The 15133-nt window shown below is 58.0% G+C and overlaps 2 protein-coding genes, 1 long non-coding RNA gene and 1 pseudogene across 3 annotated transcripts; 3 read left to right on the top strand and 1 right to left on the bottom strand.

Moving 5' to 3' along the window:
* The first annotated feature begins 269 nt into the window (after positions 1–269).
* On the top strand, positions 270–1847 carry LOC134808019 (uncharacterized). Its single transcript, XM_063790859.1, has 2 exons — positions 270–792; positions 1701–1847. The coding sequence occupies exons 1-2, from the start codon at positions 327–329 to the stop codon at positions 1760–1762; spliced, it is 528 nt and encodes a 175-aa protein (XP_063646929.1). The 5' UTR covers positions 270–326; the 3' UTR covers positions 1763–1847.
* On the top strand, positions 1763–3698 carry LOC134808036 (endothelin-converting enzyme-like 1; annotated as a pseudogene).
* A 7187-nt stretch (positions 3699–10885) lies between these two features.
* Positions 10886–14791, bottom strand: ALPG (alkaline phosphatase, germ cell). Its single transcript, XM_054679522.1, has 11 exons — positions 14630–14791; positions 14422–14538; positions 14194–14309; positions 13828–14002; positions 13579–13751; positions 13195–13329; positions 13023–13095; positions 12758–12892; positions 12484–12675; positions 12148–12264; positions 10886–12024 (listed from the first exon to the last, which is right to left on the bottom strand). Exons 1-11 carry the CDS (start codon positions 14694–14696, stop codon positions 11726–11728), a joined length of 1599 nt encoding a protein of 532 aa, XP_054535497.1. The 5' UTR covers positions 14697–14791; the 3' UTR covers positions 10886–11725.
* Positions 12507–14439, top strand: LOC134808020 (uncharacterized). Its single transcript, XR_010149920.1, has 3 exons — positions 12507–12634; positions 13552–13948; positions 14275–14439. It is a non-coding gene; the product is annotated as an uncharacterized LOC134808020 (long non-coding RNA).
* Positions 14792–15133: the final 342 nt, after the last annotated feature.

Below are 15133 nucleotides of genomic sequence, written 5' to 3'. Positions count from 1 at the left end.
CCTATTGGCAGTGATTGCTGTTCTCTGGGACAACCGCCCATTGGGACCATGGGGGCCACACTCACAGCCCCAGGCCTGCTTCTGGCAGGGCTCTGCGTTGCTCTCCGTGGATCAGAGGCTGGGGGAAGGGGGCGAGACAACCAGAAGCCCAGACACCCCGGGGAGAGCTGATCCCGGACAGGGGTTCCGAGGAGGTAAAGGAAGCTCCCTGGTGAAGGTGCGCTCTGCGCAGGCGCTGTGCGGGCAGCCCAGGCACTCCGTCAGCGCCCCCTCAATCCTTAGGAGGAGTCCTCCCTGGGTGGTGCTCCAGGGCTGTGGGCTGGACCATGACGGCCCCCAGCTGCGTAGCTCCAGCTCCTTTCCAACCGGTTGGTGGGCGGTTCCGAGTGGGGACACGGGATCGGAGGGGACTCCTGCCGGGTGTACCCGCTACCCTCACTAGTCCCGGGATGCGACTGGACCCGGAGTCCCCTACCGCAGCCCGCGCACGACCCTCGGAAGCCTGTCTCCGCGACCCCCGACCCAGGTCCCCGCTGCCGCCGCGCTGCCAGGTAGCCAGAGGGTCGCAGGAGGAAGGAAGGGAGCGCGAGACGGGCGGAGGAGGGTGGAGCCACCGGCGCGTCCCCTCCCTCGGGCAGGCAGGCAGGCAGGCGGGCGGCGGGCTGGGGCGGCGGCAGAGAAGACAGCGGGAGCGGGGAGACACCGGCCGCCCGCGCCGCTTCGCTCCTGCTCAGGCAGCGGCTTCGGCCCCACCCGCTCCGCCTCTGCCAGGCTCCGGCGCGCACCTGCCAGGTAAGTGGCGCCTGAGTCCCTGCAGCCGCGGCCACTTCCTTCACCTTCGTAGCCGCCGCGCGGAGCCTCCCGGCTTTGTTTGCGTCCATCCGCCGGCTGCGACTCCCAGGCTCGGCTCTGAGGCTCCATGGACTGCGCGCCGCGCCTGCATGGCTCTGGGCTCGCCCGGCCAGCTCGCGCCCCAACGTGGGTGAAACTTCGCCCAAGTGTGGGTTCTAGGGAGAACCTGTTGAAGCCAGGAGTGGAGCGGAAAGGGGATAGAGACGGACAGGTCTCGGGTTCCCCATCACTGCCGTGCAGGGGGTGGGTTGTGTATCCGCGACCCTGGAGCAATAGCGCGTTCCCCTTGGGAAGGGGCGGGTGGGCCGTCGGGCCACCGAGCAGAAGGAGCCAGCGAGCGGGTTTGAAGTGGTCGATCCCACAGACTTCCACGAGGACAAAGTTTGGTTCTTTGGCCGTTTTGCGAAGCGTCTGTCTGTGTCCAGCTCGGAGAGCTGAAAGTGCCGCATAGACGCGCCCCTGACCGCACCTCCTCACTCCAGCCTCTGCTCCTTCCCCCACCCCACTTGGCCTTGGCTAGGACAGGTCGTGGACAAGAAAGGCGAAGGCAAGAGAGATGCAATGAAGGCCCCCTACGTGCCAGGCCCCGTGCCCGGCGCCTCCCCCTTCCCATAAGAGGCCTCCCAATCCAGCATCCGACACGTGTGTGCAGGGAGGAGGACAGGGGAGAAGACTCCACTGTGCACGCGGGTATGGTGGCCCCGCCAGACTCTCCTCGTCCCTGGTTTCCGCAGTGAATGAGGCCGGCAGCTGGGGCCTCTGCACCCAGGCCTGCGTCTCTCCTCGCGGTGCCTGGGAGCCCCGTCGGGCTGCTGCGCCTCCTGAGCCTGACTCTGCTCTTCCCGCAGCTTTGGCCCCCGGGGCCATGCAGAGGCCCACTAGGAGGCCAGCGGCCGCGCGCATCCCATAGCCCAGGTGGCCCAGGGCTGCATCGTGGCGGCCTCGGTGCCATGGAGCCCGGTATTCGCTGACGGCGCACTACGACGCGTTCCAGGAGGTCAAGTACCTAAGCTGCTGCGGCGCGGGGATCGTGCAAGGGCCTTTCTGCCGCCCAGGCTTCTCTCAAGGAGCAGCGCCACCAGGACCTGGGCTGCCGTGCTGGAACCCTGCGTGAGGTGAGCCTGCGGTCGGGGCTGGTGTTCGCCGCTGATCTCTGCGCCATCCTGGCGGCTGGGTCGCGGCGCGCGGCGGCGCCTGTCCCGAGAGCTGCCCCGAGGGCAAGGCCTTAGCGCGCGCCGCCGGCTTCCTGGCAGCCAACCTGGACGCCAGCATGGACTCGTGCCAGGACTTCTACTTTTTCGCCTGCGGCTGCTGACTGAGGCGCCACGCCACCCCCAACGAAAAGCTCACCTATGGCACCATCGCGGCCATCGGCGAGCAGAAAGAGGAGCGCCTGAGGCGCCTGCTGGCACGGCCCAGGGATGGGCCCGGCGGCGCGGCCCAGTGCAAGGTGAGCGCCTTTTCCCGTTCGTGCCTCGACATGCGCGAGATAGAGCTACTGAGTCCTCGGCCCATGCTAGAGGTCATGGAGGACTGCGGGGGCTGGGACCTGGGCGGCGCGGCGGAGCGTCCGGGGGTCGCGGGACCTCAACCAGCTGGGACCTCAACCAGCTGCTGTACAAGGTGCAGGGCGTGTACAGTGCCGCCGCGCTCTTCTCTCTCTGGATCAGCCTAGATTACAGGAACTCCTCGCGCTACGTCATCCGCCTGAGTGCGATCCCCGAGCGCCCAGCCAGCGGCCGCAGACCCGGGGCGTGGCCCTGACTAGGGGTCCCTGCGCGTGGGAGGAGGGTGCGCAAGAGGAGAGAAAGGGAAAGCAGGGGAGGGGAGCGCTTGGCGGCAGAGCGCGGGAGGAAGGCGCAAGTAATTTCCCTGGGTTAACTGAAGTGTTCAGCCGAGCCCCGGGAGCCGCAATTTCCCAGCCCTCTGGAAGGCAGTGAGGGCAGGGAGGGAGGGAGGCGCCGGCGGGCTGGGCTGACATCTCCGTGAGGACTGGGGCTGGCGCCAAAGCCAGGAACCCCAAGGGTCAGTGCGGCACTGCGCAAGTGCCCCCGACAGGTAGGGAAAGTGCAGGCTTTCAGGGGTAAGCTGAGACAGTCAGGGATGGGGCTTTGGTCATCTCGTCTGGGTGGAAAGAGGGGCTGGGGTCTGCGTGCTTCTGGGTCTCTACCCATGGATGTCTGGTCGCTCTCTGGGCATTGGGGTGAAAATTCCATCTGTTTGGGGAGTCTGGCATGTGGATCTCTGACCTCTGGCCCCTGTCTCCCTCCCTAGATTGACCAGGATGGGCTCAATCTGCTAGAGAGGACTCTGTACCTCGCTCAGGATGAGGAGAGTGAGAAGGTGCTGGGACATGGGATGGGGAAGCAGGGAAGGCCTGGGGCCCCAGGATGGGTGTCCCCAGGCTAGGCCTGTCCCTGTCCCTGTCCCTGGATGAGCCCCTTCCCGTGGTGCAGATACTGGCAGCACACAGGGTGTTCATGGAGCGAGTGCTCAGCCTCCTGGGTGCTGATGCTGTGGAGCAGAAGGCTAAGGAGACCCTGTGGCTGTAGTGGGGGCAGCTGATGACAGGGGACCATGGGGCAAGGCTGGCTCAGCCCTGATTGCTACCCCCACCCAGATCACTGTGTCAGAGTATGATGATTTCCAGCGAGATGTCAGCTCCATGTACAGAAAGATGACGCTGGGACAGCTGCAGAAGATCACCCCCCGATGTGAGTATGGCCCAGGCCCCTCCCCTGCCCCCTGGACTTGCCGGCTGGGTGTGCCATGAATTTCCACCCCTACTTCTGTCCAGTAGTCACACTAGAGGAGGCAGCACTAAAAAAGGACCCAGAGCCCGGGTATCCGATCCTAGCTCTCCCCTCTGCTTTCCGAGGCCCTCGGCAGGGCTGGGAGCTTCCTGAGCTGCAGTTTCCTCACCTAGGGATGGTTGGAAAGAGAAAGTGTGGCTACAGCTCTGCTGTCCCTGGGCCACCCTTGGGAGAGCCTCGTGGTATCTATCCACCATGGGGAGGAACAGAGGCCTTTGCAGGCCAGCTCTGAGTCAGACAGTCACCCTCAAGGACAGACGCTGTCTCCCCATGGCAAGTCAGGAAATGATAGAAGCCCTGACCCATCAGCTTCAGGGGCTGGCATCAGTAGCGAGAGTGTCCTGCTGTGTCATTGAGCTCAGCACACTCCAATTTCAGCCTCCACATACCTGGGATGACCTCCTGCCCCTTCTTTGAGGGACTATCTGGGTGCTGGGTCCAGCCGCAGGCTGGGTAGTACAGGCGGGGGTGGTGCCCTTGGTGGCCCATATGAATGTCTTTCTGGACACCCCACTGGCTTCATCTGGCCCCCAGGGTCCTGCATAACTACCTCGTGTGGGACGTGGTGGTGGTCCTGAGTGAGCACCTGTTCTTACCATTCCATGAGGTGCTGCACAAGCTGGCACAGGAGATGGAGGGCAGCGGCAAGCTGCAGGAACTGGCCCAGGTCAGCCTGGGCCAGGCCAACCACCACTATGGCATGGCGCTTCGTGCCCTCTTTGTACATGAACACTTCTCAGCTACCAAGGTGGGCTGCCCTGGTTTAGGGTGGGGAGGATGATGCTGAACTGAGGGTGGAACCCTCCCGAGGCCATGGTCCTAGCGTGGGGAGCCCCAAATGTCCCCCTGCAGGCAGGGGGACCAGGCCCTGCTTAGGCCTCAGCCTATTCTGAGGCTCCAGTCTGCTCCTCCTCAGGCCTCCTCCTCCTGGTCTGTCAGCGGTAGGTGGCCCTCCCTGCCAGGCCCCTGCCCACCTTCTCAGCCATGCTCAGGAGGCATCTCCTTAGGGATGCCCATGGTGGTTGCTGCAGCCATTTCCTCTTCTAGCCTGTGAGCTTATTGTCGGAGGGGAAGGGTCTGGATCCCTACCTCCAGCATGTCCTCTTGGCGCCTAGCACCGAGCTCTGGGCTTAGGAAGTGGTGCTGAAAGACTCCTTCATGCCAAGAGTGATGGACCAGAGTGAAAGGCTGCTGGGTTGACCCTTGCTCCCTGACCCCTGACCCTGCATGTGTGGCAGCTGGTGGAAGACACCAAGTACATCCTGGGCCAGCGCCTGGAGGAGCTGGACTGCATGGAGACCAGAACAGCTACTGGGGCCGTGGTGAGGGGCCCCCAGTGCCATCTGTTGGTCCCATGCACATTGACTGAGCACCTACTGTATGCCAGTGAAAGAGAATAAAAGGGACAAAGAGGACTTCGTGGAGTTGAGCAGGCCTGCCTCCCCCACCGTGAAGCCCACTCCTAGGCTGGCCTAGTGCTCCTTTCCTTGGTGGGCAGGGGGTGGGCAAGGACGCTGTGCCCTGAGGCCCTGTGCCACCTCACCAGCCCTCCGGCCCGCAACTTCAGTACATGGTGGTGATGGTCGGCTACCCAGACTTCCTTTTCAAACTGGGTCTGTGGACAAAGAGTATGAGGTGGGACTGTGTCCCTGCCTGCCCAGCCTGACCACAGCCTCTCTGCTAATGGCACCTGGGAGGGCAGGTGGCCTGCATGGCCCGGTTGTGGCGCTATCTGCAGCCTTGCCCTGGTCTGCGGCTGAGTGCTGCCCATGCCCCTCATAGTTTAAGGTCCATGGGAAGACCTACTACAAGAACATCTTGAACAGCATCTGCTTCAGCATCCAGCTCTCAGTCAAGAAGACTGGGCAGGAGATGGACAAGTCCATGTGGGTGCCTGGCCCAGAGCTGGGGTGTCAGAGGAGGGTCATGAGGCAGTAGCCGGGAAGGTGGTGGCCCAGCCCAGACGTGGCACAGAAGATGCATTGTCAGGAGATGGGTGTGGCTGGGCTGCCAGGAATGTCCTGCAGTCCGGGCTCTGTGACCTTTCTACAGAGGTGGTTGTTCCCCCGACAGGTGCTCATTGCCTTCTATCTACCCAGCAAGAACCAGATGGGTTTGGGGTGTGTTTCTATACCTATTGGGTCCAAATATAGGCGGGTCTCCCACTTGACCACACCCTCCCTATAGTGTAACCACAGAATGTCCTGCAGTCCAGGCTCTATGACCTGACTTCAGTGATCAAGACATAACATACTCTGGCCAATGCATGCCTGGTGGCATCCTAGGTGGCAAGCTTCTATCAAGAGGAACTTCAGCTGCTTCTTGGTGTTGGGGTCCAGTGTGTGGCCTGGTAGCAAAGGGGGAAGCTCTGGTTGGAGGGAGTCAGTAGGTCCTGGGGCCGCCTTAGCTCAGAGGGTACAATTACAAGTCCCACATAGTAAGTCCCACACACTGTAGACATCTCGGGACCCCCTTGGGAGGGGGGCAAAGGCCAGTTATGCAGATGCTAACCCGGTGGGGAGGCCTGTTCCTAGAACCAGTGGGACCAGGGCATCATCAGATGCAACATCAGCACCCAGCAGAAGGGCACAGCTGGGATCCCCCTTGAGTCCTGAGAGGCTGCAGGGAGCATACTCCTCTTCCCCGATCATGAGGCTTCCTGTGCCAATCACTGGAACTGTGTAGGGGCTCACGGGCACTCAATGGGCAGGGGGCCTCGGATCTGGTGGGGACTGAACTTGTGGTGCCATCTGGGGTCTGAATTTTGCAGGGAGTGAGACGCCCCTGCTCACAAGGAGTTGCTCAATTTGAATGGCCTGCCCAGGCTGCAAGCACCTCAAGACTAACCTGGACCTTGGGGTTTGGTTAAAGGAACATCAGGCCCTCCTGAGTGCTTACTGTTTGCTGGGCTCATCACATGCCTCAGCACAGCCCTGGGCAGTGAGCGACCCAAGAGCTCATGTTTAATATTGAGCTGAATGCTTGTGCCTTCACCCTTCATGCAGGCACCCACCCCATGTGGTTCCCGGGTGCCCCGGAGGAAGGGAATTGGGTGCCTCAGGCCAGGGGTTGACACAGTACGCCCTCCAGATCACAAGCTTTCAGCAAATTGTGGAGTATTAGTGTGTCTGCCTAAGTAGATTGACAGATTATATGATCTAGTTTTCTTTTTTTTTTTTTTTTTTGAGATGGAGTCTCACTCTTTCACCCAGGCTGGAGGGCAGTGGTGCGATCTCGGCTCAGTGCAAGCTCCGCCTCCCGAGTTCATGCCATTCTCCTGCCTCAGTCTCCCGAGTAGCTGGGACTACAGGCGCCCACCACCATACCTGGCTAATTTTTTTTGTTGTTGTATTTTTAGTAGAGACGGGGGTTTCACCGTGTTAGCCAGGATGGTCTTGATCTCCTGACCTCATGATCTGCCTGCCTTGGCCTCCCAAAGTGCTGGGATTACAGGCGTGAGCCACTGCGCGCAGCCTTATATGATATAGTTTTAACCGACCTAATCCTCCAAAAGGGCCAAGAGGCTCACACAAGATTCCTGTAAAGAATCTGCAACTAACAACAGAAATCCAGAGCAGATGAACCACAGCAGAAGGGGGAGCTGAGAATTCCTTATTACTCCTGGCAGAGCGCACGTCACCCGGGGTACGGACCTGACCAGACGTTAACCCCTAATAATAAAAAATCAGCAAACAAAACTCTTTGAATTTCCCCCACTCTGATTACTGCTGAAGTTTGCCCCGGGTGCCTTGTTCCTGGAGGTATTACTTAATTACTTATGAGCAGTGTGAAATCCTCATGGTTGGCAAGGTGTCTAAAACTAAGCTTTTTGTTTTTTCTGAGACAGAACGTCGCTCTGTCGCCCAGGCTTGAGTGCAGTGGCAAGATCTTAGCTCACTGCAACCTCCGCCTCCTGGGTTCAAGTGATTCTCCCTCCTCAGCCTCCCAAGTAGCTGGGACTACAGGCGTGCATCACCATGCCTGGCTAATTTTGTATTTTTTAGTAGAGACAAGGTTTCACCATGTTGGCCAGGCTGGTCTTGAACTCCTGACCTCAGGTGATCTGCCTGCCTCTGCCTTCCAAAGTGCTGGGAATACAGGCGTGAGCCACTGTGCCTGGCCAAACTAAGCTTCCGGAACTGAAGAAAGAGTGCAATTTTTTCCCATCAGTGTTTAAATTTAGGTGCAGTTCAACCCAGTACTTCTTGATATTTCCATACGCAATGACAGATATTTGGAAAGCTCTTTTAAAGTTTCTTGCATGATACCATGAGACTAAAAACACCTACCACCAGGGAGAAACTTAATTCTTTCTGTCGCAGGAAAAATGGCAGAAACAATGAGCAGTAAATGATCTGTCGACAAACCGAAAGACATTTCTTTGTCAGCAAACACCGTCGGAAGATGTGGAGAAAACACTGCCGAAGATTGGAAGAAACTCGTGTTAGAGCAAAGTACCCAGTGTGGGAGGTTTGCTTTGCAATGAGCTGAAAGCACAGATGTTCCCAACATGGCTCAGCTGAAGGTATTTGCCAGGTGTTGTTCCAATAGGGAAATACACAAACCACTTCTTTGATTTTTTTTCATGTCGCACTAAAAGGTAGATATAGCAGACAAGATATATTGCCAACAGCAAATGCCTTTTTAAAGAAAAACAATGTTATGAGGAAATGGTGGAAATGCAACCACAGATGGAACAGCTACTCAGGAAGGGTTTTTTCAAAAAAAGCATTCCGGATACAAATCAGCGTGCAGAGGTAGGTTCACCCTTACCCCTCACTCATGGGTTCACCCCCCCGTCTAATCAGCGCAGGAAAGAAGCCCAGCGTGTACATGAGATGTTGCAGAAGGCAGTGGGGTTGATTTTGTAAAGTTTAGATAGCTGCATAATAGAAACTTAAACATAAATAGAAACTTTAAGATATTTGGTAAGGGGAGTGGGTGGAAACTTTCTGGCCACATAGAATGAGTCGCAGAATGACAAAGTACTGAACCCACCTGTCCTGAGTTCTCCCTCTCTTTCTTCCTAACTCTCCCTCCCTCCTTCTTACAATCCAGTTTGCTGACTTTGAACTGAAAAGCTCTCCATTTTAGGCGTACCATGAAAAGATTGAAAATATAAATATACTTCCTGTGTGTCCTTCAGGTAAAGATGTCATTTCAATGACAAAATGAGAAGGTAATTATCTTTCAATGAAAACTCATGCTAAGGAAAGTGCATATTTTTGAATAGAAGTTTGAAAATATTTTCATGACACTTGATTTAGTGGTCAATAACACAGCTGACCGATAAGCCCTTATACCTACACATGAAAAACAAAAACATAAAACAAAAAACAAAAACCTAGACAACAGAATAATCTAATAGCAGAACAATCTATTTTAAAATTTGTCCAGTTTTAAATAATAGAAGTCCGTGGGTGTGAGCGCTCATGTAAAATATAATCATGCAGCACCTCCACATTGGTTAGAAAGAGGAACTGACTGACAACTGGGAAGATAGAAATATACTAGCTGGATTTTACCAGAAACCTTTGCGTATTTGATGGATGGAATTTAACAATGAGTATGATAATTTAGTAAGGCCAGCTATTTGAGTCTATCTTCTGTTCACCTCCCATATTTTTGTGACAGCCACTGAAACCCAGAATTGAAAAAACTGTCCTGAAACCCAGGTTCTCAAATACATGTTTTGTTTTGTTTTGTTTTGAGACAGGGTCTTGGTCTGTCACTCAGACTGGAGTGCAGTGGCAAAATCTCAGCTCACTGCAGCCTCAACTACCCTGGGCTCAGGTGATCCTCCCGCCTCAGCCTCCCAAGTAGTTGGGACGACAGGCACGTGCCACCTGGCCTGGCTAAATTTTTTAAAAATCTGGGGCTAGGCATGGTGGCTCATGCCTGTAATCTCAGCACTTTCTGAGGCCAAGGCGAGCGGATCGTTCAAGGTCAGGATTGAGACCAGCCTGGCCAACATAGTGAAACCCCATCTCTACTAAAAATTCAAAAATTTGCCTGGCATGGTGGCAGGCGCCTGTAATCCCAGCTACATGGGAGGCTGGGGCGGGAGATTCACTTGAATCCAGGAGGTGGAGTTTGCAGTGAGCCTAGATCCTGCCACTGCACTTCAGCCTGGGAGACAGAGCGAGACTCTGCCTCAACACTAAACAAAAACGTGTAGAGGTGAGGTCTCACCATTTGCCCAGGCTGGTCTGCAACTCCTGAACTCAAGCAATCCTAACCTCTTTTCCTCCCAAAGTGCTGGGATTGCAGGCATTGAACCACCATGCCTGGCAAATAGACGTCTTACAATGTTAATTCAATTTTCATAAAGAAGTATTCAATCATTCTAGTATTTCTAGTGAGTACAAAGTCTTTTTGTTTTGTTTTCTTCTTGAGACAGGGCCTTGCTCTGTCACCCAGGCTGAAGTGTAGTGACGTGATCGCACCTCACTGCAGCCTCCACCCACCCAGGCCCCAGACAATCCTCCCACCTCAGCCTCCTGAGTAGCTGGGACCACAGACATGGGCAACCAAGCTTGGCTAATTTTTGTATGTTTTGTAGAGACAGAATTTCACCATGTTGACAAAGTGCTCCTTGTACCATTGTAAATGTACAAATAAATCTGTAATAGTGTGAACTTTCCCGGAAAATGTGGTTGATTTCACCTTCATTTAATTCTTTTCAATGTTCTCTTGGGGCAAGTGTGATACTAAGTATAGCTGTATTGGGATGGGTGCTCCAGAATGCTTTCGGAGGGAGGTCAGAAACACCTGGAGTCAGCTCCTTCCCCAGCTCTCACCTCTACCCTCTACCCTCCACCACCTCCACCCTCTATCCAAAAGACCAGACCCTTCTCCTGGCAGCAGCCAGAGTGCTCATTTCCCAGCCAGGGCAGGTCACACACAGCCCTCCTCAAAGACCTCCAACCACACCCGTCTACCTAGACTTCACGGTCCCCCATGTCCCCCACCCTCCTGACTCGTCAAGCTTCCCCCCATCTACCCACCCTCTGATCCAGCCCCTGGCCCCCCAGACAGCCTGCTGACACTGCCCCAGGGCCTTTGTGCTGCCGTGCCACCTTGCTCAAGCCCCGACTCTGTTCAGGTCTCCTGCTCAGTCATCTGCTCCTCAGCAGCCCGTCCTGGCCTGTGTTATCCACCCCTCCAGCCACTGTGTCCACATTCACTCATGATTTTTATCCTAGGAAGTAGTACTGGCATTACATTATCTAGCACTTCCTTTTATTATTGCTTTGTGTTTCCCAGAAGAATGGAGGCCCGGGGAGGGAAGGTAATGAGTCTTCCTTGCTGAGAAATCCATGCCCAGCACCCAGATGGCCTAGGCGGGGCCATGGACTCTGGGCTGCTATCCTGCACCCAGAGCTTCCCAGGTGCTCCTCGGAACTCAGGTGGGTGCTGGAACGGACCTTAGGAGGCGTCGAGCATCTGAGTGGCTGTGACTTGGGGCAAGCCTCTCTGACTCATGGGCCCCTAGGAGGGGCACAGGGGTGTAGAATTAGCCCAGTGGAGGGACAGCAGAGGACTGTGTCAAAGTCCCCCTGGGGATCACCACCACAGCAGCCTCCTTGGCTGGGAGGGTGGGTTGCAGGGTGGCAGGAAGCCATCCTGCTCCAGGCGTCCTGATGCACCCAAGTCCTTGTGTCCCTCAGGTGCTGCCATCACTGAAGCTAAAAAAGGCGCGGGGATCCTAGGTCTGGGTGCCTCATGTCCCCGGGGAGAGAGCCTGCCTGATCCACCTCAGGATATGGGCGGGGGCTGGATGGTCTGAGCCTCCTCTTTTCCTGAAATGCAGGCAGCTGCGAGGCACAAATCCCCAGTTCCTGGAGTTGGGGCCAAAATTTGAAGAGCAAGATAGAGCAAAGGGCGTGGTGTCAAGGGCTCGGTTCCCAGGGTGCACCAGGAGGGGAAGGTTCCATGGCAGGACGTCTGTGTGGCGACTCCGGGGGTCACAGCTCCAGGTGGATGCCGGGCAGGACGACTGGAGGTGGGGAGCAGGGGAACTCCGGGATGGGGAAGCAGGAGCCCCAGGGACGGGACACTCAGGGAGCAGTGGCCGTCCCCAGCAGCAGCAAGGTCCCTGCCAGCAGAGGAAGCAACGCGGGGACCACGGACGGCCCCGGGTGCGCGGCGTCGGTGGTGCCGGCGGGGGGCGCCAGGTCGCAGGCGGTGTAGGGCTCCAGGCAGGCAGCGAAGGCCATGACGTGCGCTATGAAGGTCTGCTCCTGCACGCCGTGAACCAGGTGCGCCTGCGGGCCGCGCGCGAACACCGCCACGTCCTCGCCTGCGTGGGTCTCTCCGTCCAGGGGCACTGCTGACTGCTGCCGATACTCGGGGCTCCCTGGTTGGAGGGTTCAGTTTCAGTAGGAGGGTTCAGTTCCAGGCAGACAAGAGGTGACCCCTTCCCGCCAGCCCCCCATCCTTGGCACCCTGGTCCCCCTCGGGGCGACCCCGCGGCACTCACCGCTCTCGCTCTCGGTAACATCCGGCCGGGCGCCGTCCTTGAGCACATAGCCCGGACCGTTTCCGTATAGGAGGACCGTGTAGGCCTTCCTGTCCCGGGCCTTGCCAGGGGCCAGCCCTGCAGAGAGAGGGGTCCCTGTGGTTGAGCTGAACACAGCTGTGGAGTGTCTCCCACGTGCTAGGCACCGCCACGTTTTGCCTGGTCAGGGGCTTAGTCCTCAGGAGACCCTACAGGGCTGGTGCCAGCATTACTCCCATTTGACAGAGGAGGAGACTGAGGCTCAGATTTCACCCACTTAATTGCTGCAGCAGCACCTGCCACTCTCCCCAGGCCTACCGAAGATGGAGCTCCCTCGCAGGGGGTAGCCTCCGAAGGAGAAGACGTGGGAGTGGTCGGCAGTGACGAGGCTCAGCGTGTCCTCCTCGCTGGTGAGCTGGCCCGCCCTCTCAATGGCGTCGTCGAACATGATCGTCTCAGTCAGTGCCCGGTAAGCCCTGCTTTCATGATGACCATGGTCGATGCGACCACCTGCAGGAAGGCCAGAGCGGGGAGATGCTGAGCCTGCCCTGCTCCAACCCCCAACCCCCACTCCCCAGGGGCCACCACGCACCCTCCACGAAGAGGAAGAAGCCGCGGGGGTTCCTGCTCAGCAGGCGCAGGGCAGCCTCTGTCATCTCCATCAGGGAGGGGTCCAGCGTGGAGTCTCGGTGGATCTCGTATTTCATGTCTCCAGGCTCAAAGAGACCTGTGGGACAAGGGGTCCTGTGGTGACTGGCAGGCTGGGGGTGGGAGGGTGCTGGTGGATGTGCACACAGGCTCAGAAGGTGTCATCTGAGGCCATCTGAGGGATGCCAGGGCAGGAAGGGGGTCATTACCCATGAGATGGGTCACAGACGGGTCCAGGGAAGCCTGCATGAGCTCAGTGCGGTTCCACACGTACCGGGCACCCTGCAGGGAGGGAGAGAGCCAGGCCTCAGCTAACAGTCCCGAGCCCCACACCTCTGCCCTCCCCGTGCTGTGCCCAGCACACCCACCAGCCCCCATCACCTGGCGCTTCGCCAGCCATTCCTGCACCAGATTCTTCCCGTCCAGCCTGGTCCCACCTTGGCTGTAGTCATCTGGGTACTCAGGGTCTGGGGTCCCCATGGGAAACATGTACTTTCGGCCTCCACCTAGGATCACCTGGGAACAGAGGATGGGGCAGGTGGATTTGGGGGCCTGGCTGGCCCCGTGCCCCCTCCTCATGCACAGCCCCTGACTCCCCTCCCCAAGGCTGTGGGAATGGCCCAGCCTGGGCTGCGCCTTCTACGCCCCCAACCCCACCTCCAGACCCTGCTGGCCCAGATAAGGCTTTTGGTTGCCTGGGTTTGAGCTGGTGCCCCCTCCCTGCTACTCTCTGCCCAGCCCCAGCCCTTGGCCCGGGGGTCGCACGTCAATGTCCATGTTGGAGATGAGCTGCGTGGCGATGTCCTGGCACCCCTCCTGGCGGGCCGAGGCAGGCACGTCGGCGTCCGAGTACCAGTTGCGGTTCACCGTGTGGGCGTAGGCGCCGGCTGGCGAGGCATGCTGCACCCGTGTGGTGGTTACCACTCCCACTGACTTTCCTGAGGGTGATAGAGGTCAGGATATGCGATGGAGGTCTGTCACCTGGCCCTGACCCCACAGCGGGCCCCAGCTCACCTGCTTTCTTGGCCCGATTCATCACGGAGATGACCTCGTTGCCGCGTGTCGTGTTGCACTGGTTAAAGCGGGCGGCTGCACTCAAGCCAATGGTCTGGAAGTTGCCCTTGACCCCGCACAGGTAGGCCGTGGCTGTGGCTCCACTGTCTGGCACATGCTTGTCTACACTGTATGTCTGGGGACAGAGACACTCTGAGCTCTTCTCTGGGGCAGACAAACAGACCCTGATCTCTGTCCTCTGGGATTCCAACTGCCTCCAGCTCCTTATTGGAGCCCCAGCTGTTTAGGGTCCCTCCCTCCTACCACACTCCATAGCCAGGATTCCCCTTCTCTGCTTGGAGGACTGTAAGGTAGCCCAGCACTTACCTTGGACAGAGCCACATATGGGAAGCGGTCCATGGCCAGGAAGGTCTCTGGCCCCAGTTTGTCCTTCTTCTGCCCTTTTAGGATCCTGGCAGCTGTCACCGTAGACACCCCCATCCCTGAAGGAGCAGAAGTGTGTGAGGCTTGCTCCCCAGGGCTGTCCTGGAACCACTGAGGGTCCGGGCGCCGGGGCTGTGAGGGCTGCGGGGCTGGAAGGCCTGGCTCACTCACCGTCACCCAGGAAGATGATGAGGTTCTTGGCGGCTGTCTGTGCAGGCTGCAGCTTCTTGGCGGCACCCAGGGCCTCAGCTGCCTGGCGGTTCCAGAAGTCCGGGTTCTCCTCCTCAACTGGCCAAGGGGAGAGCAAAGATCAGGTCAGCCTGGGCTTGGGGGTGCCCTGTGTGTGTGTGTGTAGGGGCAGCTGGGGAAGCCTCATTACCTGGGATGATGCCCAGGGAGAGCTGTAGCCTCAGGCCCAGCAGGAGCAGCACCCAGGGCCCCTGCATGTCTGGAAGCAGTCGGAGAGCGGCGAGGCGGAAATCCCAGGTATGGAGTATGAGCTGCACTCTAGGCTGCCTGGGTTTAAATCAGGGAAAACTGTGTCCTGGCCCCTCCCCTTGTTACCACCTTGACCCCGCCCAGCCTCTTGACCTGAAGCCACACTGGCTGAAGGGAGTGGCAGGGTGTGGCTGGGCTGGGCTGGGGCTGGGGTCCTGAGAAAGGCAGCTTAGGGTGGGACCAGGTGTCCCCCAGGGAAAGGTGGGATTTTGGGTATAGTGCAGTGTGCATCCTGCAGCCAGGAGCCCCTCCCCCAACCCCTGCTCACTGTGTCTTGTGTGGAACAAGACACCCTGTCACTCGTTCATCCACCATTTTTTTTTCTGTATTTCCTGGGAGCTGGGGTCCAGGCTCTGTTCTGGTGTGGAGAGGAGGGGAGGCTGGA

Source organism: Pan troglodytes, chromosome 13 (assembly GCF_028858775.2).
Source record: "Pan troglodytes isolate AG18354 chromosome 13, NHGRI_mPanTro3-v2.0_pri, whole genome shotgun sequence".
Lineage (NCBI taxonomy): Eukaryota > Metazoa > Chordata > Mammalia > Primates > Hominidae > Pan > Pan troglodytes.
Note: the sequence above shows the minus strand (reverse complement) of the source record. Positions and strands in the feature narration are given on the sequence as shown.

Bases quoted from the DNA above. Each gene is read 5' to 3' on its own strand.
- LOC134808019 (XM_063790859.1), top strand. From the start codon at position 327: ATGACGGCCCCCAGCTGCGTAGCTCCAGCTCCTTTCCAACCGGTTGGT. The intron at 793-1,700 runs GTAAGTGGCGCC...CTCTTCCCGCAG, and splicing joins CTCCGGCGCGCACCTGCCAG to CTTTGGCCCCCGGGGCCATG.
- ALPG (XM_054679522.1), bottom strand. From the start codon at position 14,696: ATGCAGGGGCCCTGGGTGCTGCTCCTGCTGGGCCTGAGGCTACAGCTC. The intron at 13,096-13,194 runs GTGATGGGGGCT...CCCTCCCTGCAG, and splicing joins AATGGCTGGCGAAGCGCCAG to GGTGCCCGGTACGTGTGGAA. The intron at 12,265-12,483 runs GTAGGCCTGGGG...CTCTCTCTGCAG, and splicing joins GCGAGGGAGCTCCATCTTCG to GGCTGGCCCCTGGCAAGGCC.